This window comes from Eucalyptus grandis, chromosome 6 (genome assembly GCF_016545825.1).
Source record: "Eucalyptus grandis isolate ANBG69807.140 chromosome 6, ASM1654582v1, whole genome shotgun sequence".
Lineage (NCBI taxonomy): Eukaryota > Viridiplantae > Streptophyta > Magnoliopsida > Myrtales > Myrtaceae > Eucalyptus > Eucalyptus grandis.
The window spans coordinates 40,903,616-40,927,036 of NC_052617.1; the positions used below are offsets into that span (position 1 = coordinate 40,903,616).

The 23,421-nt window shown below is 39.0% G+C and overlaps 2 protein-coding genes across 2 annotated transcripts; both read left to right on the forward strand.

Annotated features, from left to right (window-relative positions):
* The first annotated feature begins 6,194 nt into the window (after positions 1-6,194).
* Positions 6,195-7,319, forward strand: LOC104449776 (NDR1/HIN1-like protein 6). Its single transcript, XM_010064039.3, has one exon. The coding sequence runs from the start codon at positions 6,335-6,337 to the stop codon at positions 7,109-7,111; it is 777 nt and encodes a 258-aa protein (XP_010062341.1). The 5' UTR covers positions 6,195-6,334; the 3' UTR covers positions 7,112-7,319.
* Positions 7,320-16,677: 9,358 nt separating this feature from the next.
* On the forward strand, positions 16,678-18,623 carry LOC104449779 (probable acyl-activating enzyme 5, peroxisomal). The gene has a single exon (XM_010064040.3). The coding sequence runs from the start codon at positions 16,750-16,752 to the stop codon at positions 18,208-18,210; it is 1,461 nt and encodes a 486-aa protein (XP_010062342.2). The 5' UTR covers positions 16,678-16,749; the 3' UTR covers positions 18,211-18,623.
* The last annotated feature ends 4,798 nt before the right edge of the window (positions 18,624-23,421 follow it).

Genomic DNA, 23,421 nt, shown 5'->3' on the forward strand with positions numbered 1-23,421 from the left:
GTCCATTGGAAAATAAAAGACTTTAACCTAAAGGGGATTGGGAAAATGTGAATTACATTGGGTAATACATAATTTATAATGTAACTTTGGTGAAGTAGTGTTTGGTAACAAAAAATAAATAAAAATTGCAAAGAGCTTTGGCTGAAATTTTTCTTATTTTTATTAAAAAGAAATCAAACCATTCGTCAACTTTAGTAAAGGTTTAGGTTGTCAATGAGCTAGATCTAATGCTGGTGGCCATCAACCGAGGTTGCGTGACCCCAAGCCATGTTGACTGGGGCAGTGTGACCTTAGACAGTCATGGGTCGCGTAATCCGATTGGTTGATTGTCGAACCTTCGCTAGTCAAATCTAACCTCGTTGGCTCTTGTTGGCCGCCCTCACAAAGAAAATGAATAGTAGCAATGATGGGCAAAATCAGAAAGCTAAAGAATTGGTGAATGTAGTTTGGAAGAAATTTTTTTATTTAACCCTTGTTTTAGCATTCCGATAATGCTAAAAGCTCAAAGCAAATCGTCATTTGTCTTGAGCTTTTAGCCTTCCCAATTAGGGGTGTGGAATCAAACTGGTTCACTCGAAAAACAAGTTTGGGATTCGATTCTTGTTGAAACCGATCCAAGAATAGGTTCCTAAAATTCAAAACCGGTTTGAACAGTGAGATTCCTCGTTCATAGTGAATACCGGATCGGCCGAACCTATTTGGGAACCAATTTGGGAACAGGTTTTGTAAACCCAAAAGTCCAAAATCCTATCTTTTTGTCTCTTGATTTCTAATCTTAGAATAACGTTTTTTCCTCTCGTAGGGTGCTCTTCCTTTGTTATTCCTCTTCCTCGTTCACTTCCCTCCCTCACCAGCTCATGGTCGCATCGTCCATCACCGGCTCACGGTCGTGAGAATGTTGCGTGTCCAAAAGAGAAAAGGACGCGGTGTTCTTAGGTGTAAAGCAAAAATGAAAACGAATTTGAAATCTCTCTTTCGAAAAATGCTTGCTTTTTCTTAGATGTTTTATTTGCTTTCTATCTCGAGTCTCTCTACCCTTTTTTTATGTATCCTTTAGCATTTGTAAAGCGATGACAATCACAAGAATCGCTTGGTCTGGTTGGAGCAAAAGAGATGGGACTTCAAAAGCAAACCCTCCATGACTAGTGAGAGAGAGAGAGTAATTTTGCTGGAGTGAGTTGAATTTCCAAGGTCACACAAGCATGATTCATGTGAAAGTGTTGATATGAGAGATGAAATTCGGAGGATTATGTTATTTTCTCACATATTAATATAAAATTTGAAATAATATAGGATATCAATAGCTATAAAATAGGTTCGATAGAAATGGGATAGACCCTGGAATCGGACTGAAAAAACATGGTAGGTTCCAAAATAGGATCAAGTGCAAATGAGGTAGGGTACAAGGTCCAAAAATGGGAATTGATTATAATAGGATCGGGTCTAGGATTCAGGTTTGGAACCTACTCACCCTAAACCCAATAACTCATATTCTCAATGTTAACTTTAAATTGAAAGCCCTTTCCAAATTTTCCTAAAGGGCTTTGAAACTTTCAAAGTGCTTAACCAAACGCACCTTAAGTTCCTCCATTTACCATTAATTGTAAGCCAACAGTAGACGTTGTATTTAAGAGAAGTTGCAAACATCATTACTCACGACATGACATCTTTTCAACCTATCTTCCTTTCCTCTATCGACATCTCACCATCTCGACGTTCAGATTAATGCCGACTCCACTAAACATTAGTCAGGACCATAAAACGTCATTAAAATCGAGTTGTTGCTACTTTAACCATACCTCCCTGTTGTCGTTTACGTTCTGCCGGTCCATGTGAACATGGATTCTTTCAATTCAAAAAGGAAAATCTATCTGATTCATCCTTCAACGTCACGAGACGTCGACTGCTGAAAGGACGATCCCCGGAAGCATCGTGCCCTGTGACCCTAAGGGTTAAAAGTAAGGAGGATCTTAGGTGACCATCATCGACGTGTTTGTTGAAGAGAATGCAGATCGTGAACGAGAGAGAGAGAGAGAGAGAGATAGAGAGAGAGAGAGAGGGAGGGAGGGAGCGTGATGACAGGCATGAGGTCAAGAAATGGTGAGGCCATAGAAAACGAACGGTCAACGGGGTTGGTTGATCTTACACGCGCTAAGATTGCTTATGCTAACCGGATTAAAATAGGATTACAATGTATACACGCAAGGTTCAATACGAAAACGTTGACGCGGCCTGCAGTCCTGACGCGGTCGTGCTTGAATTGCAATCTTCAAAGGTATGAAAATGCAATACAAGTCCCTCTCAGAGTCCTAATAAGCATACGCTTCTGAATCATTTTCACGGGTAAAATATGGGGTGGTTGGTCTGTTTAAGGAGTTTTCTTTATCTATGCGTGGTCAGATTGTCTGCTTTGACATTGCCACATGCTTTGTGTGATTTGAAAATGAAATGGAGAAAAAAGAATCTATTTCACACGCTCTTTGAAAGGAACATGTAATTGTGCACATTGGTGTTTGTATTGGTGTTTGTATGTTTTCCGGTGATTCTGGGTATTTTGTGTTACACAGAAAATCATCCATGTAAGTGGCTAATTTTGAAAAGGAAAAAGAAAATTAGAAGGTAAAGTTATAAATACTTTCCATCGGTTAAAGATAAAATGTGCGATTGTTTCACGGAAAATTCAAAATTTAAAAATATTTTTCGAAAATGATCGATTATATCACTTCAAAAAATTAGGCTATGAAAAATGTTTTTATTATGGATAATAATTTATATTTAATTATTTTTGTCCATTCATTTATGCAAGCAATGCAAACGATTATTTTGGGGATAATATTTGCAAGATCTTGAGTCTTCCATGAACCAAACACACCCATTCACAAAACAAAAGTTTACGGTGTTATTTAATATCTCGTCTATTACAAATAAGAAAACTTGGCTGCTCATTCTGTTATATCTTATGAATGATGAAATTGATACTATCACATCTATCGGTACAATAGATATTAGGGATGATCGGGTCTAGGGTGGGTAGGGTATATAACTAGACCCTATACTGGACCCTATTATAATCGGTTTCCCTTTTCTGGACCATACCCAACCTATCCTATTTTTTCGGTCCGATTTCAGGGTCAACCTGTTTCCATTGGAATATGTTCTGCAATCTCCCATATCCTATACAATTTCGAATTTTATATTAATACGTGAGAAAATAACATAATCTTCCTAATTTGTATCGAAACATTAAGCAATTGTAATAAATAAATACACGAAATTTTTGACTGAACGAAAAATTAAGGATCCACATGCTAATTCTAAAGGCAAAGAATCAGCAACAAACATGAGTCTAATATTAGTCTTATTCCCACAACTATTACATGAAGTTACTCATTTATGCAAGCATAACTTCTCCTAAAAAAAAAATAAAAAAATTAGGAGAGCCAATCCATGTGGTATACAAGAATTGGGTGGCGACGAACACTGTCCGTCCAACCTGCGAGAGGAAGCCAATGAGGGAGGGAAGCAAGTGAGGAAGAGGAACGACAAAGAGGAGTGTCATGTGTGTTTGAGAAAGCCAATAGGAAAAACACCGTATAATTGCAAGAGTAAGAATAGAAATAAGGGGAAAAATAGGATTTTGGACTTATACTTATAAAACCAGTTCCCAAACTGATTGTAAAACTAGTTCAGGAACTGATTCCTAGGTGAGTAATCAATCAAACCCGGTTTCTAGATCAGTTTAAACCGGTTTCGAATTTTGGGAATCGGTTCCCAGACCGTTTTAATAGAAACTGGTTTCCAATCCTGTTTTCCGAGTGAGCCACTCCGGTTTCTGGTATACCCGATCCGATTGCACACCCCTAATAGATATTATCTTTTCATGTGTACTATTATAGGGAGCTCAAGTCTTTTTCTGCCTTCATCAAATATCCTCAAAAGTGTATTTTTACAAATGTTGTACCATAGCCAAATGCTTGAATCAACAAGTCTAATTAATGATTTGCATATTTCAATATTAACACTTGTATCATTTGTATCTTATAACAACCTTCCTAAGAAAAGTTAAACCTTGAGATATTTTTATATTTCTACATATTTAATTTCTTTGGACAATGTAGTTTTACCAATAACTTGTTTTCTCATTGATCAATATACTCTTCATAATAAAATGATTTGACTAATTTTGCAAATCTCAGTTTTTTTTTTGTACACGCAACGCTTGTGCATAATTGCAAGTAGTTTAGTATTGATACTGAGTTTCTCATTTATATTTGGGATTAACGTCAACAATTTAAAATCAAACTGAACCATTTATAATCATTTTTGAAATTAATAATTATCCAAAACGATAATGTCATTGCAAGTCTTTGAACTTTTCTTTTATCATCCACTGATGGTTTTTCCACGTAATCCAAGAAACTTCGGAAAATTGGCTCGATGTGGTCTTTTGATTGAATGGAGTGTCATATCATATATTTTTCTTAAGGACGGAAGGGCAAACTCAATATGGACTGTTCGACCAAAAAAAAAAAATCAATATGTTTTGGGCCAACAATGATGATGTGGACCATCTCTTTTTCTTTTTTGTAATTCATCATTTTTTTTCTATCCCATTTATTCTGTCTCTGTGGATCCACAAAGGCACCAATCACCCTTTACCTACTTCTATTAATTAGAACTTATCATGGGCTAGACTGTACTCTCCAAAGGCTTTCCCTTGAAAAATGTCCTAAAGAGTCTTTTAGTGAGCTTGGATAGTGCTATTTAGCTATATAAAATCTGGATCAGTCCGGCCTAGTTAAAAGTTACTTGAAATGACCACCACCATCCCTCGGAGGTTGCATTACCACGATTTGATGTTGCTTAACCTTATATTTGAGGTGATTTTGTCAAGCCGAAGGTCATGTCTTAGATGTAGTGGTTATGGCCAAGTTGGGTGATATGTAACATGGGGAAAAAGACACTAGAAAAGTTATAACTTTCATATGACACTCATTTTAGTATCAAAACTTTTCGAACAATCACTTAAATGCCACATCGATGGAAAAACAATTATTTGAATGCTTACAGCATCAAATTCCAACGATTTGTCCAACGTTAATTAAATTTAAATGCCTACATGGCTTTCTTAAAAACCATTGAAGTCCAACGTGGATGATAACTTGGCCCCTTCTTAATAAAAACAATGACGTTGCAAGTTGAAGGGTGAAGCTAAGCAGTGGCTAAGGCATCTCTCTCTCTCTTAGGTTGGCTTTTGCTTAGGCGAGGCCAAACTGGCGACTAGCAAAAAGAGAAGGGATAGGAAAAGAATATTAACAAATAAAAAAAAAAATTGTCAATATCAATGTTGATCATGTCATATAATACGGCTGACGTTCATATTAATAATTTTTGGTCTAAATTAATCGAATGGACTTAATTAACAAAATATGAAGAGATTTTTTAAATTTAAATTAGTTTGATTAAAAAATTTAAAATTGAATTAATACTAAGTGACGTTGGTGTTAATAATTCCCATCCTTGACTTTTAAAATTTAAAACTTTTTGCATACTTTCAACCCCGCGGCTGCGGAAGAAAACCCTAAAGACTACTGGGCGTGAGAACCCTTTTCGGAAGTGAGGTTAAAAAAGCGGCACGCAATTAATGAGAACCTAAAACAAAGCGTGAAAAATCAAGTCCAGAGAGGGACAGAATCTAGAAGTAGAAGCTCGGCGTTCCAAATGAAACGTCCAACCAACCCCTCCCGTCGTGTCGTTCGCCGGGAACGACTTTCGCCCCATCACACGAAGAAGGGATTACAACAGCACGCTCCATGCTACTGGCCAGGCCGAACCTAAATGAACGAAGGTGGCGGCGGGCGCGTTCCGTTTTTCTCAACACGTGGCGTCGTTTCGTCTCGTCTCGTCTCGTCTCGAGAAGGGCGCGGGATGTCCGCGCTCCATCCCGGTAATAGCCATAGAACAAGAAGCGTTCTAGAAGAGGCAACGCTGCGGGCGGACGCATTTCGTTGAATTTTCTTGGCCCCGAACCACGAGAACTAGCGCGTGAGAACGCTCCCACCAAAAGGAAAAAAGAAAAGAGGAAAGCGTCGCTGCTCGCGTAATGGGCAGAACGACTCAGAAAGCATCCATTCCAAAAGTCAAGGATGGGAACTTTTCATCGAGCCTATAAGTCTGACCTTATCAGAACCTTAGAAATGCAGAAAAACATATAAAGAGAGACAGAAACCCGTCTCTCCTTACCCAATTCGTATTCCTTCTATCCACGCCCCTTTCTTCGGGTCCTTCATCTTTTGCTTCCTGAGCTTTCTCTCTCTCTCTCTCGATCACCCCAATGGCGGATCACCAGCGCGTCCACCCCGCCGGCGACCCCGAGGCCCCGCAGGCCCCGACCGCTCCCCTCGTGCCCCCCGATGCCTCCAAGTCCGACAACGGCGACCCCGCCCCGCGGGACAATGGCTACTACCCGCCGCCGCCGGTGCAGCGGACGATCCCCGTCGTCCACTCCCGCCCCCCGAAGCGCCGCCGGAGCTGCTGCTGCAAGTGCTTCTGCTGGACCTTCTCCTTCCTCGCCCTCCTCATCGTCGCCATCGCCATCACCGCCGGGATCCTATTCCTCGTCTTCCGGCCAAAGCTGCCCAAGTACTCCGTCGACGCTCTCCAGATCACGCAGTTCGCCCCCGCCAACAACGGCAGCCTCAGCGCGAGCTTCAACGTGAATATCACTGCGCGGAACCCGAACAAGAAGATCGGCATATACTACGAGGGCGGGAGCCGGATCACGGTGCTGTACGACGGGGAGCAGCTGTGCCAGGGCGCGCTGCCCAAGTTCTACCAGGGCCACCGGAACACGACCGTGCTGGTGGTGCCGCTGTCCGGGCAGACGCAGAACGCGACGGGGCTGCTGTCCCAGCTGCAGGCGGAGCAGCAGGCGACGGGGTCGATCCCGCTGAACCTGAGGGTGAGGCAGCCGGTGAGGGTGAAGCTCGGGAAGCTGAAGCTGTTCAAGGTCAAGTTCTCGGTCCGGTGTCAGTTGAAGGTGAACAACTTGTCCGAGGACAGTAGTATCCGGATCACGAGCAGTAGCTGCAAGTTCCGGCTTCGGCTGTGAATCTTTTCGCTCTGCACTTTTTGTCCATTCTTTTCTCGATTATTTTTCTTCGTCTTCAATAAGGGGGTTGTTATTTTCCGATCGCCTCCCCCCGGATGGTATAGGTACGTAGCCGTATACACACACAGACCGATTGATTATACGGTATTATACATGTAGGACCGGCCATTCATACTATTATATACATCAGATGTTCCCTTTTCTTATCTCTCTGTGGCATTCTTAGAGATAGTATACAGCTGATTTTGCTTCCTTTCCCTTTCTTGCTCCTTCAAATTCATAACTGATCATAACAGCGCGAGTCAAATCGAAACTCATCTCCATCGATATCTTTGGATGGCTTAGGAGAGGGCATTAGTCACCAACTCGCTGTCGATGTCCGCTCCGATCCGTGCGTGGTGAAATTGCTGATGCACAAAAAAATGGGTTAGCTTGTCGTAGGAGGAAAGTGGCTGCTAGAGCATTTCTCAGCTAAGCAACCGCTAATCCAATGAAATCTCTAGCGAAGGCTCTTGCTTTCGCGGAATAACTTCTGTTTTCAAGTCAAGCATGGATAATTTATTCGTTCTCCTGTTTGCAATTTCTCTTTGTTCCGTGTTTGATTGACCTTTGAATATGATCGACGCCCAACTACATCGTCATGTACTACGCCTTGATCACGGTGAGGTAATTCCTTTTTTTTTTGTTCCATGTAAAATATATGGAAATACAAGTTGAAAACTCTATCCGAACAATTGCGTAATTGAGGTGGGTAAATTGAAGAGGAGTTGGTCAATTTAAAAAGTTGATAATTAACAAGGCAGATAAAAGTTGTTAAACAATGGCGGTATAAAGTGCAGACATATAAACATTGGTAATTCGAACGAAGATTCACAACCCAAAACTAATCGATGAATTGATTAGGGAGAAATTAATAAGTCGCTCAAATAAAGCTTATTGAGTATGATAGTTGGCAGATTTAAGTTGTCGTTAAGAAAAGTAAATAAATGTATACAAGAGAGGCTTTTTTTTTCTTTTTCTTTTTTTCAAGAGAAGATATATTGGCAATGTAAATAAATGTTTAGCTAACTCAAGTAAAAGTTGATAATGTAAAATTTGTTAGTAATTAAATCGAAGAAAAATAGATAATTACTCTAACTGAGCTTGGTAATTTATTAAGAGATTTTTTTTTTCAAAATTTCTAAAGAGAAGTTGGGTGATTTAAAAATCGGTAATTTACAAGACAAATGAAAAATTTCAAACAAAGAAAAGTTGCCAAACTAAACACATATGAACATTGTAAAGCAAATCAAATGAAAAATTGAACAAAAACTAGTCTATGACTTAATCAATGAGATATTGATAATTGCTCAAACCAAGGTTGGTAATTTAAGATGTCAAAAAGAAATAACTAAAAGTAGAAAAAATAGGAGGGTTTTTTTTTTTAAGGATAATAAACTTCTGTGAAAAGAAATAACTAAAATTTAGAAAAATGATAGGAGTTATCTACTCTAATTAAAGATGCTAGTTTGTAAAAAGAAGTTTATCAATTTAAAAAGTTTATAATTAGTAGAAAATAAAAGTTGCCAAACAATAAGAGTATTTGTAAATTAAGAAAAAAAAAAACCGTAGATAAGTAACTCAAATGAGAGTTGGTAATTCAAAATCGGTCAATTGGCTTAATCTTGGAAAAATTAGTAAGTAACTCATATAAAAATTGCTAATTGCATATGATGGTTCAAAATTTAAGTTGTTGATAAGATAAATAGATGAAAGTAGAAATCAATAGGAGACTTTTTTTTTAGAGATACGAAAAATTGGTAACTAAAAAAAAAGGAATAAACGTTAGTATCTAGGTCAAAGAGTATGTAAAGCATAATTAGTTGATGATTTATTAGGAAAGTTGGTAGTCGCACTACTTAAAGAGAATAGTTTTTTGAAGAGTTGGTCAGTTTAATATATCAGTAAGGCAAATAAAAGTGGGTTTAATTTGGAAAATTGGCAAATTTTGAAAAGAAGCCAAGTAAATGTTGGTAAACAACGCAAATGACAAAGTAAACCTAAATCAATTGATAACTCGACAAGAAAAAAACTAATGTTTCATAAGCTGAGATTTTGCACGGTATTCTATGAGCTTCAAGACAAACGGGCCTCTACGCTTATGTCCTAAGTTATCGGGAACAAAGCCGGTGAACCGTTAAATCACACCACTAACAGTCGCTAAATTCATATGAGAGTTAATAAATCTAAGACGTTTGGGAACAAGGCAAATGAAATCCATAACAAAAGTTGATTAATAAATAAAAAATCAAATAAACGTTGCTGAGTTGGCAACCCAAAATTAGTCCTTAATTTAATTCTAACAAAGTTGACAAATCATTCAAATAAAGATATGTGAATTCATATAAGAGTTGATAAATTTGAAGGCTACTCGAAATATAAAGAAAAAAAAGAAAAAAATCTATTAAGAATATGTATAAAAAATTTATAGGAATGTATAAAAGTTATAACAAAGTTTCTGAGAATTGTTAAAAAAAAAAAAAACAAAGTACTGAGAAAGGACGTGATTGATAATTTCTTTTACTTATAACTTTATTGATACTTCCATACTCTTTAAGCAATCAATCAACAAGACAAGACAATTTTCGTTTTTTTTTAAAGGAACAATAGAATCGTTTATTATAGGACCAAAAACCGCAAGATTGAATAGTGTATTTTGGTGGGAATGCAAATATTACAATCATTTTCATGATTTTCTTTTTCATGGTGAACGATTGTTATCGTTTCATGGAGAAGCGTTCCTTTTTATGAAATTTTCCAATATCCCTTTTTTTTCTTTTCTATATATTATCTTTGCTTGAATGATAAAAGCTTTAGAGATTTTGTGAATCTTTAGATTGAAACAAGCAATCAAAATCTTACGATTATTATCCTATTAACATATTCCATTTGCATACCTCTAAACAAAACTCGATATTCAAAAGACTAAATGGCCTCTCATTACAAACTTATTTGAGCAAGTTGCTTAAGGTTTGGATTGTGTTGTCTTTAGTTAATTTGTGTTTGGATAGGTATGAATTATTTATTTGGAGTGAGCAATTTTTGAAAAAAAAGTGGCATTTTCGTGGGACACAGTAATAATTGATGTGAATGCGCAAATTGATTTCAAAGGTAAAATTTAGGTATGTTTTTAGTATTTTCAAAAAAAAATAAAAAAAATGTAAAAAGTCATTGGGTGAAATATGAGGTATATTTTTAGTATTCTCCCTTCTTTATAATTGAAAAGAAGAAGAAGAAGTGATCACCCCAGTCAACCAACCATTCAATTAATTTTTGGAAGTTTCGGCTCTTGTTTTCATTCAAGATCTAATTCACCATCATAGTCAATAATGGAAAGTTTCTTGTTTTTATTTTATCCGAATCTTACGACTTAACTAATTCCTATAAATACATGCAATCGTCTCATTCACGTGTATCGAATAGTAAAACTTCACCCACAGGTGGCAAGCACAATTTCCATAGTTACTATGGATGAATAATGCCGTGATTGGAATATAGCATTTGTTGGTTCCAAACCAAGCGCATAACAATTCAGTTGACCCCTTTAGGCTCGAAAATGGATAGTTTTATTCATTCTTATACAACTCCTCCCCAATACTCTCCCTCCCTTTGTTTCATTGACCTTTGAATATGACCTTTTCTGTCTCGGCCTCCTCCATATTCGAATGGGAGATATCGCCCTTCGTCACAGTGCCGGTTTATGGCTCGGATGGGTTGGGCCTGTGCCGATATAATGGGCCTCGTGTCGAAGTTTTCGGGCCAAATATGTTGGAACCAGAAATTTGGGCCAGGCTGAACCATGAAAGTTCGGTCCGGACCCAATTGATCTGGGCCTACTTGGTAGTAGCTTGATTTTCATTTTTTTAAGGACTCGTTGCTAAAAAATCCTCCTGAATTTTTCCATCGTTGCATAAGTTCCCTTAAACTTTGAAAAGTTAGAAAATTACTTTTCTCAATTTTTGCATCTTTGCACGATACTCTTGAAGTTTGAAAAGCTATAGATGACCCCTGAATTTTAATTTTTCTTTTGTTGAAATCATTAATTGTTCCATTCACTTAGCTATTAAAAATGATCCAAGAATGGACAAACTCATTTTTCTCGATCAAAATAATATCTACTAAATTTTCTGAACATCAATCATCCATTCCATTTATTCATCCAAATTCATTAACTATCATAGAGGTTACTTTGGTGAAAAAAAAAATTATTTGAAAAGTTAGAAAATTACTTTTCTCAATTTTTGCATCGTTGCACGATACCCTTGAAGTTTGAAAAGCTATAGATGACCCCTGAATTTTAATTTTTCTTTTGTTGAAATCATTAATTGTTCCATTCACATGATCCAAGAATGGACAAACTCATTTTTCTCGATCAAAATAATATCTACTAAATTTTCTGAACATCAATCATCCATTCCATTTATTCATCCAAATTCATTAACTATCCGATAGAGGTTACTTTGGTGAAAAAAAAAAATTAATGTCTATTTTTAGGTAACATTTAAGCACCACGCCACAAAAAAACTAGCACAAACAATAAAAATCAAAGCGAGAAAGTCTGTAACTTTTCAAAGTTCGGTGACTATTGTGCAGTAATGCTAAAATTAAGGGGGTTAATCTAATAATTTTTCGAAAACAACTCTCCTTATTCATTTTGTAAAAAAATTCAATGCTTCAATATACGATTGTGAAATGACTTACATGATAATGCTTTAAAGGGACTTAATTACATTCTCCAATCTTTTCAGCATCAAAATCCACTATTTTGGACGTTCAGCCTCATGACGATGGCGAACTTGCCGACGGTCATGGCACTGGCCCTCATGTCCTCGCCGATGCACCTCATGTGGCCCGACTGCAAGTCGAATCGGACCAAGCGAGACGGCCGGAACCCTAGCAGCATCACGACGAGGACGACGTGGAGACAGCGACAGGCATCGCGCGACGGGAACGCCATCGTGCTGCTCGTGGAGCGACCGGAGAGGAGAAGAGGGAGCGGCCAAAGAAAGAAACGCGAGAGAGAGAGATCCGCCGCCTGCGGAATGGTGGTATGGAGTTAGAGCAGAGAAGTTGATGAGTGACAGCGCGAGGGGTCACCCCCCAGTCAAAAACGGACACGTGGCCGGCCGAGGTTCACGGGTGGGCTTGGACGTTTCGGAGATTATGACCTGACCCTTCATTGGACTTCGATTTAGTTGACAAGAAGTCGATGAATTGACAAATATCAGCACGGTAATAACCATCTGGCCAAAGGAAAAAAAAGGGAAAGAAATAAAAAGAAAAAAATAGAAAAATAGAAAAATAGAAAATAGAAAATAGAAACATAAAATAATAATTAAAAAATTAAAAAATTAAAAATTGATAAAATTTGTTAATATCAGGCCGTGTCATATAGGATAGTTGATATCCATGCTAAATTCACCCGATGAACTCAATTAGCAAAAAATGAAAAAATTTAGGACTTGATTAGTAAAGTTGAAAGATTTATGAATAAATTGATGAAAGTATAATAGATTTAGAACTTTTTAGATAATTTTACTGCTAACAAACATGCCATTTGTAATCACCGCTTTTAGCGGCGCAGTTGGCTCGGGCTCTCTCCCCCTCACGAAAGGGAGGGGTCCTGCAGTCACTCCCCTAGGGTTTGCTCGCCGCCGTCGACTTATGGGATTCCCTGATTACCAAAAGGAAAAAAAAAAAAAAAACATGCCATTTGTAGCTTCTCAACCAAGGTTGCAAATGGACCGAGCAAAAAAAAGAACAAGGTTGCAATGAATCTGTCCATTCCATTCCTATGCAAATCTGGCCATTCGTACAAAGACAAAGGTCTGAAGTTGTACTAATGATGGGTCTGAAGTTGTACTAATGATGGCTACATGCTGTTGAATAGATACAATGAATGGTGATTTCGTGAATCACAGGTAGCTATCATGAACTGTGATTCTCCTGTATTCGCATATTCTTGTGAGTGGAGCTTGGACTTATCAGGTAAATAGTGAATGATGCAGAGATGATGATAAAATTGATTTGTAAGAGTAACATCAGGATAGTTAGTATTAAAAGCGGGAGCTAATGTCACTTTTCTGATGAGATAATGGTAAATCGAAATTAATTATTATGTGTAAAGAGTCTTATATGTCTCACTTAATGAATTAAATACCGGAATTAAGCTAGACGGGACGTAATTCGATAGGAGAATGTTATTCGCCATACTTTGAAATGCTGACTTGGTGTTCTTTGCTTCTCTGGCGCAGGCCGTGACATAATGGTTGGCCATCACAAACGACAGTCCAGTTCACGGTGCACGCCCTTAAGCGTCGAGTCTCCCATCGCATTCAGCCCCGAATTTTTTCCGGCTACTCTTCTTCGTCGAGTTTCACGCGACGTGTCGTGACGGTGATAAACACTCCTTCATCCGCATCGGCGGTGTCCTGGAAAAGATGCGTCGCGACGTGGGAGTCTGGCTCTGCTCATTAATGCTCGACGTGATTTTGGTGCCGACTTGGGACCTAATAATCTGGACGTGCGCTGGTAGCTGGACCCGCTAAGTCCGTGAATCACGCCGCCGGCAAAATCAAACATGAAAACGAGAGAAGTGGGATTGATGCAGATCTTAGTGTCGAGTTTCGTCGTGGGGGTGGTGGTGCGAATCTTGCGACGTGTTTCGTGCCGATGGATTTGACCGCATGACGTGCAGTAATTCCCCAATCTCATTCCTCTGATGTCTCGGAAAGGATTTATGAGTCGGAACCTATTATTTTCTAGAGTGGATACTCTTTTACTTCTTGCAGGGTTTAAGAGAAAACGTGTCCAATCTTCTCGAGCAAGGCTTTTTCCTTGCCAACTGCCAAGCACAAGGTCACAGTGCATGCAAGCATCGCGCCTCATCCATCGTCGACACGGCTATTGTCACCACCTGACAACCACCGCCGTCTACGGAATTCTTTGACTACGCCATCAGCAGAGCTCGACCAAATCTTCTGAGGTGTCGTCAATACAGGCCAAGAAAATCGTTCATTGCACATAGTCTATTCCAGTAAAGTTCTCACCTGTACTCTGGGAGTTAATGCCAAATGATGTTTAAAAGGCACATCTCGTGAGTGAATTGTAATTTAGCAATGCTCTCCTTCAGCCTAGTGTGTTATTCAATTCATTCATGCTCTGTCATTTTAGAAGTCTACAAATACTTGTGCCTTGTCTAGAGAGAAACGTGATTAGCCGGCGTGACAAGATGGTGACGAGTACTCAAAATCAGATGGTGTGATGAATGATCGCATCAAGAGGTACAAAAACTATCAAGTTAGTATTTCATTTTGGGTTTGCGTGATCCTCTTACATAAAAGATAATAAATATAAATTTCGCTTATTAATTTCTATAACTTAAAAGTTTATTTCAGGGTCAATAGGCACAAATAACCTGAATTTTTGGCCCTGCTTTTCAATTTTTATATTGATATCCATACCCCCACATGGAGTGGGATGTCAAAAGAATCATCTGCCTAGGTAAACATAAAAGATGATGGGGAGGGACGACGAGTCAATTATTAAGGGACGTGCTGGATCTTGCATCTTGGTTAAAGTAATCAAGTAATCGTACAAACGACTTTCTATACTTTCCCAAGCTGCCGACTCAAAGCCAACTCCGCTATTGATGCCGATCTTGCACTGCCAGCCACGTGCGTAACTAAATTATAGTGATCCAATTGAAAGGAACTATGTAAACAGGTTCTGACCCAAAAAAGAGAAGCATAGAAACAGGCCACGGCCGCACGAGTGACTATTTTATTTTTCATAAATAAAATTATAAAGTCCGAAAATTATACCATTACTCTCACTAAAACATGATCCAATCTAATTTCGTAACAATAAAAAAAGCAAACTTCTTCGTGGCCTATTTAATATATAATTATCATATGCATTGTTGGGCTGGATAACCCAATTTGTTAGTTAATATGCAGTACATTTTCTTCCTTAAAATATACTTGAGCATACTTTCATTTTGAGAAATGAGTGTGTTAACAAAATAAAACGACAAAATTGATTTCTGAAGTAGAGAAATGACTACTTGCAAGTCCGCCTTTACAGTAAGTCTAGTAATTCCCAAATAAATAATGTCTTTCTATTTTGAGTGAATAACATGTTCCCACTATTTGCACAAATCCAGCGAGCCAATTGGCTGAGTCATCACAAATAAGTCCACCTACTAAAGTCAGACCCAAGTTGCCTTAAAAGAATCCATCAAAATGGAGTTTAACTCAACCAAAAGGAGGGGTTTCAACCCACAAACTTATCTCTTCTCTCCCTTTCGACATACAATCTACTTTTTACTAATCGAGCAGACATGATATTATTGACATATCGCAAGATCATATTCGCGGGCATAACTAGAAAGAAGTCTTCTCCCTAAAACAATTTTTAATTCCTTCAATTCCACAGACACTAGCAAGTTATGCCAGATATTAGTGGCTAGTTATACACTAAAATTCCTAGAAATTGTCACTAAAGTGAAATTAGTTTCAAAACTTTCAAAATATATAATCAAGTCTTAAAACTTGTCACGAAAATGCAATTATATCCTAGGAAGCACCAGCACTCTTCAGAAGCTTTTGTCTCACTTCAGACGCTACAACATGTATTTGACACACACCAACACGCAAGTTTAGAATTCCAACATGCATGATGTCAATTTTAAAAATTTTCAATAAATCAATGGTCTAAATGTAAATATATAAAAAAAATAAAAATAATAAAAATAATAAAGGGGAAAGAAAGAATTCTTGTTATTTATATTTGATTGTGAAATGTGAATTTTTTTGGACTTGTTGTTAAATGTTAAATTTATTGGCGGAATATGGATTGCATGTTTTTTTTTCTCTCTAAGTTTTATGGATTATTGGAATGGAATGTAGTTGAATTTGTCAAATTGAAATAATGAATGATATCAACAAATGGTGAATTAATTTTTCTGTATAAATTCATTATAGGCTATTTATTTATTTATTTGTGAATTTGAATCAAATTAATTTGATATTACAAAAATGATAATTTATCATGCATATATAAAAATATACATTTAATTTTTTACAAAAATGATAATTTAGCATGCATAATATACATTTAATTTTTTTATACAACATATCGGAATTCTTTATTTTTTGAGAAATAATATGTTATTGTATTGTGTCATATCGTGTTCCATATTGGTGTCGATTTAATTATATTGTTTACTAAAGCTTTCAAAAAAGTATAATTAACGAAAAGGTTTGATTGAATATTTTGACGTATTTTAAATTTTGATTTTACTTTTTAAAAGTATTGAGACTCATTACACTTTGATGGTGAGTTTTATAATTTAATTTATTTAAAAAAAAATTAATTAAATTTGTTGACTTCAGATACCCCCACCTCTTTTAACGTTTTCCGATCAGTGCCAAAACTGGCGTCAGCCTTTCTTATCCGCAGCCAAACGTGGCCACCCCATCCATCGTTGTTTGATCCAGCCTTTACACGCATATATCAGCGAAGTAGGCAGTGACAATGTCCACAGACAGTAGAGAGAGAAAGAGAGAGAGAGAGAGAGAGAGAGAGTGTGTGTCGCCATGGACGAGCTGAAGCCCAGCCCTCCGAACTCATCGCCGTTGACCCCGCTCGGCTTCCTCGAAAGAGCCGCCACCGTCTACGGCGACTGTCCCTCCGTCATCTACAACGACACCACCTACACATGGTCGCAGACCCACAGCCGGTGCCTCCGGGTGGCCTCGTCGCTCGCTTCCCGCGGCATCGGCCGGGGCCACGTGGTCTCCGTCGTTGCCCCTAACGTGCCCGCCATGTACGAACTCCACTTCGCCGTCCCCATGTGCGGCGCCGTCCTCAACAACATCAACACCCGCCTCGACGCCCGCACCGTCTCCGTCCTGCTCCGCCACGGCGGTCCCAACCTCATCTTCGTCGACCTCCAGTCTCGCGCCGTCGTCCTCGAGGCCCTCTCCATGCTTCCCCGGAGCTCCGAACGCCCGTTCCTCATCCTCATCGCCGACGACGGTGCCGACGACGAACTAGGCAATCCGCCGACCTCGTCACCGGGAGACGCTGGTTTCTGGTGTACTTACGAGAGCCTGGTCGAGAGAGGCAATCCCGATTTCCAGTGGATCCGACCAGCCAGCGAGTGGGACCCCATGATACTCAATTACACGTCGGGGACGACATCGTCGCCAAAGGGCGTGGTCCACTGCCACCGCGGAATCTTCTCGATCACCGTCGACTCGCTCGTGGATTGGGCCGTCCCGAAACAGCCTGTCTACTTGTGGACCCTCCCGATGTTCCACGCCAACGGGTGGAGCTTCCCTTGGGGGCTCGCTGCCGCGGGCGGCACCAGCATCTGCCTCCGCAAGTTTGATGCCACCACCATCTACCAGCTCATCCGGCGGCACGGCGTGACCCACATGTGCGGCGCCCCCGTGGTGCTCAACATGTTGTCCTCCGGCTCCGGCGCCGATGCCGAGCCGCTCAAGCACCCGGTCAAGATCCTGACTGCCGGCGCCCCACCGCCCGCGGCGGTGCTGTTTCGGACGGAGTCGCTCGGGTTCGAGGTCAGCCACGGGTACGGGCTCACCGAGACGGCGGGGCTCGTGGTGTCGTGCGCTTGGAAGCCGCAGTGGAACCGCCTGCCGGCAGGGGAGCGGGCGCGGCTCAAGGCAAGGCAGGGAGTCCGGACGGTGGCCATGACGGAAGTGGAGGTCGTGGACCCGGAGTCGGGCGCCCCGGTGAGGCGGGACGGGTCGACGCTGGGGGAGATCGTCCTCCGGGGTGGATGCGTGATGCTGGGTTACCTCAAGGACCCGGAGGGGACCGCCAAGTGCATGCGGGGCGGGTGGTTCTACACGGGCGACGTCGGAGTGATGCACCCGGACGGGTACCTGGAGATCAAGGACCGGTCCAAGGACGTGATCATCAGCGGCGGGGAGAACCTGAGCAGCGTGGAGGTGGAGTCGGTGCTGTATGGGCACCCGGCCGTGCACGAGGCGGCCGTAGTGGCGAGGCCGGACGAGTTCTGGGGGTAGACCCCGTGCGCGTTCGTGAGCATCAAGGCCAACCGGGGCGGGCAGCCGCCGACCGAGAAGGAGATCGTGGAGTATTGCCGGAGCAAGATGCCGCACTACATGGTGCCCAAGACGGTGGTGTTCAAGGAGGAGCTGCCCAAGACCTCGACGGGGAAGATCCAGAAGTACCTGCTGAGGGAGACGGCGAAGCAGATGGGGTCGCCCTCGTACAGAATCAGTCGCATGTGAAAGGGTCCACGAGCTTTTCGGGGGCGAATCTCATTCAAAGTTTCGGTAAGTCCAATTAGGCTAGCTCGTAGGAGATTATTGGATGATCCAACTCCTTAATAAGACGGACATCCCCTGTAATCAAATTGGTATTTATGTCCTCGTGCATATTCCTGATCTGCAACAATCGTTTGAGCTTGTATCCATGCCTTATCCGCAAGAAGTTCCCGGCCAATGGGGGACTTCTGTCGCGCGGTACTCTCGGGTACTCTCAGGTATGGTGTCAACGACTCGTTCCAGATGCCCCCTCCTCCTCCTCCTCCTCCCTGTTCTTTCTTTGCTCGGTCTCTATTTTATTAGGGAAACGATGCCCGTTTTGTCGTGTTATTACGTGATTCGATTCGAGAGGGTTCACGCTCCGGTAATGAGCCAATCGAGACGGACGAGACGGAAATGTTAATGAATTTCACGATCAACAAGATAATTACATCAATCACCCGGGGGGTGGTGACGAGGGACGAGATTCTCCCTTCGGTACCTTATGCTTTTTGGTCGTACTTAAACAGTAGATTCTCCCTTCGGTATCTTATGCTTTTGGTCGTATTTAAAAAGATTACTATTATAAAAAGCCTCAAACTGATATATAGATAATAAATTTACTATAAATTAATTTGTGATTATCCCAAACTAGTACACTTTTGATAAATTTACACTGAATTTGTACATTTGTGACAAATTTACTCTTTGTTAGTTTCCGTTAAATTTTACTGTCAAATTATTAAGTTAAATTATACGTAACAATTAACTAGGTGTATCAATTTGAGATTTTATATTTTGTTTGTCATTGTTATAATTTTTTGTGATATTTTTTAATTTAACGGATAATATATTTATCACAAATATACCAATTTGAGGTTTTTTGTGATCGTATAAATTAGTTTATGGTAAATTTGTCACAAATGTATTAATTTGTTTTTCATGGCGATCGTATATTTGTTTAAGGTTTTTCATGATATTAACCTCACTTAAAATGACCATGTTCAGTCGTTATTGGCCGCACCTAACTCCATGCGTTTTTAAAATTTCCAAACCCATATTTCATTGTAATTGATACTTGCACAACTCCGTCGCTTATTTTGACTTGAAATACATGACAATTCCGGAGATTTTGTCTTTTCGCGAGCTTAAATCGTGCCCACCAGAAAAGAATTTAAAAAAAAAAAGACTAAATATATTTTGGCCAGAGTAGTTGATGGCAATTTCGTACATATTAGTTTTAAAGAAAAACAACCCCGAAAAGTTAGCAGATGCCTCCGTTTCTTTTCCCCGCCACGTCTGATAGTGCGGAGTGCAATCATGTCGAGAGAAAACTCTAGGAGCTCACTTTATGTCACTTTAGGATTCAATAGAATAGACGGTGAGCACACGTTTTCCTATATAATATTCGTTTTAGCTTATATCACTCTCCTTATTGACAAGGGCATTGTAGGATTACTTTGTTCCGAACGTATACGGGTCTTCAAATCGAAATCAGATCTTGGTCAACGCTAGAACATTGCCCGCTTGTTGCAGTAGTTAGCAAAACTACATATTATTGATGAAAATATAATATTGTCATTGTTATCCATAGAAGAAAAAAAAAAGCATAGTATTGAAATATACGTATTTATATTTAATTCGTGAAGTTGCTTAGTGATTAAGAGATAAACTTTACTTTGGTTAGCAACAAAGATTCAACACCTCATACCATCAAGTACAAATGATCTTATATTTAGGTCAACAATAGACCTGTCAAATAGTTGAATCGAAAATGATCCAACTTAATTTGACTTATTTCCATACAGTACAAATTTAATGACTCATATCCAATCTAACACACACCCAACTCTTACATAACTCAACTCATATTGCTAGAAAACTTCCGTATTTAATACAATCTAATAAAATTTATATATAAACTAAGGTAAATGCATAGAGTGAGTGAGCACAAAGTGAGGGCGAGAGAGTGAAAAGAGGGTTATAAAGATGGGTTGGATCTAAACAAGTTATAGACCTATTTAACACTCATTATTTTAAACTTTACAATATTAAACCTCCTATATAACCCATTTAGTAAATAAAGTTAATCTAGCCCATCAAATATGGTTTAATAAATGAGTCCATAACTTGTTTTGATAGGTCTAGTCAACAACCAAGTATAAATTTATGTTACTCCCCACGCACTCCTCTGTAGTTGTTTTGAATAATTTGTTTTCAAGGTTTTTGAGTATTGTTACATTGTTTCGCCTTCAAATTAAGTTTTACCTTGAAATGGGAGCATCTATAGGCTATAGCGATGGGGATATTTTATGGGAAGAGTGGGTTCTGTGATTACAGTTATGACTCGATCAAATTTAATAAAATATTATTAACAAATTATCATGTCCACGTTGATCGACACTAACATGGATATTGACCGATGTTGATATAATAATTTTTTTAATAATATATTTTTTTCTTTTTTTTTCTTGCGAGGCAGCGGCGAGCGGCCGGCGATAGGCATTCGACATCCCACGGGTGGCTGGCGGGTGGGGAGGCGAGCGGCGAGTAGTGGCGATAGTGAACTATAAGAAGAGTTTTCATTTCTCACATTTGTTCCAGAAATAGAAAAGCCAAAAACCTTTAACTTCTGATTTCTACTCCAAATCTATTTTTGGAATAGAAACTGCAAAAAATAAAAAAATATGAAATTGCGTTACCATATAAATTTCCGTTCTAAATTTGTTCTGGAGAATAGAAAAATAAAAATATAAAAAAATAGAAATTTTATTATGCGCGGCCTTGATTTCTTTGCAATTAAGGGGCATGTTAGCACTTGCCAAGCAAAAAATTATAGATCCGTCGTTAGCCACCAATCCGAGCTCTGGCTTGCTCATGAAATTAGTATGATATTACATATATTGGGGTTTACCTTTTTTAGTCTAACTTCTTATCATAAAATAAAAAATCTATATATTTATTTCGGTTATGGACTTAGGACTTTTTCATTAAGATATATGATTTTTTAAATAGCAACGTGCGGAATCAATTGTTAGGTGAATGTATGTGTACTAAAACGTTTTTGGATTATTAAAAATGGTTGGCTCATAAGACAATATGAATTCTAACTTATCTGATGGACCGCATTGATTTTAATTTATATTATCCGGTCACCTGTCACCTAACGGCTCTTTGTATACAATACACCGCATAACTTATGTTAAGATATAATATGGCTAATTCAATAAAATTCATTTGACGAGATGATGAGTTTAGATGCGTACGGTTTTGACTAGGACAGTCTAAATATACAAATTCTCTTCGTTCAAACTTTAATATGTTCGGTTGACCTAATGGGAAAAAAGAGAGAAGAATAACTTAGTTAGTCCTTCCTTATAAATAAAACGCCCATCAAATTTAAATTCGAGAGCATGCTAATCAAAATGGGTAGTCTTGGACAAATTTTTAGAGAAAATGTCTTGTATTATCTTTAGATATTTTGACAATTTATGCGGCTCGATGATGTAAATTGTAAGTTTCTATGCACCATAGGATTTTTATTTTTTTTTGGTGCATGTAATCATTACTAGAATGTTAAGAATTACGGACATAATACCATAAACTTATTTTATCGAAGCTAAAAGAAAATTTTCTGATGCTCATCAATTATAAACATTATAAACACATCTTATTACTTGTTTTGAATAATGAAAAATTCCAAATAAGGATCCGAAGTGGACCAATTTTCTTAAATAAGGACCCGGAATTAACTTTGTATCAAATAAAAACCTAAAGTGGACCCATTGTCTCAATTAATAACTCGAAGTGGTTGAATCAATTCCAAATAAGAACCTGAGCTTGCTGGTTAGCCAAATATTCGCCGGCTATCAAGCATGTAACATTTCCGACGACTAGAGTTTGGGCAAGTTTTTCCAAAAAAAAAAAATATAAGGAAAATTAACAAATCTTAAAACAGAAAAAAAAAAAAAAAAACCCTAGGTTTTCTACGGTTTCCCGTTCCTTGTACCCGTCCCCTACAAAGTCAAAGACTGAAGTTCTCCTCATTCCTTGTACCCATCCTCCGCAAATTCGAAAACCCAAATTCTTCACTGGTTGATGCACGAATTAAAAAACAAGAAGAAAACCATATGCTTCTTTCTTTATTTGCGGGGACCCAAATTCTCCGCCGGTCGAGCAAGGTGAGGAGCGATGAGAATCGAGTCACGATGACGACCGAGCAAAGATTTGGTTGAGGAACAACGAGGGAGAAGAAAGAAGAAAACATAAACATCGAAATGAATAACCTAAACTTAATTAATTTAGAATTTTTCATTTTTTTCCAGTCACAAATTTCTGATAAAATTGCTCATATTTTGATCGATGGAAAATGTCTGCCGGCAAGCTAAGGTTCTTAATAGAGATTAATTTGATCACTCCTCAGATTTATTTTGACACAAAATTCACTTCAGGTCATTCTTTGAAACAATGGGTCCACTTCGAGTTCTTATTTAACACAAAATTCACTTTTGATTTTTATTTGCGAAAATAGATTCACTTCGGATTCTTATTTGAAATTTTGCCTTTGTTTTTAGAGGAAAGGGAAAACAGAAAAAAAAAAATTGAGAAAAAAATGATAAAGAGAGGACAACAAAGGCAGAGGGAGAGCGGCACAAAGTCAAGCTGGTGGGCTCAATCCCTCCCTCACCCGTTCTGCACTCTCGCTAGTCGCTATTCTCTCCAGGGACTCTTGGAAAGAAAAAACCGTCCTTTCATCCTTTTTCTATGGATAGCAAAGAAAGGGTGGAAAATTGTGGTCATCTGGGCATGGAAATCTCACCAGCGGAGTTAATGAGATATAAAATAAGCGCTAATATATTCATCCTACTAGTGACACACACACCCCCGCGCGCATATATATATATATACATATTAAACTCCATTGTTGGGTCAAATCATATAAATAAAATATGTTTATTTCTGTTTTAA

Coding starts and splice junctions, on each gene's coding strand:
- LOC104449776 (XM_010064039.3), top strand. CDS start 6,335: ATGGCGGATCACCAGCGCGTCCACCCCGCCGGCGACCCCGAGGCCCCG.
- LOC104449779 (XM_010064040.3), top strand. CDS start 16,750: ATGGACGAGCTGAAGCCCAGCCCTCCGAACTCATCGCCGTTGACCCCG.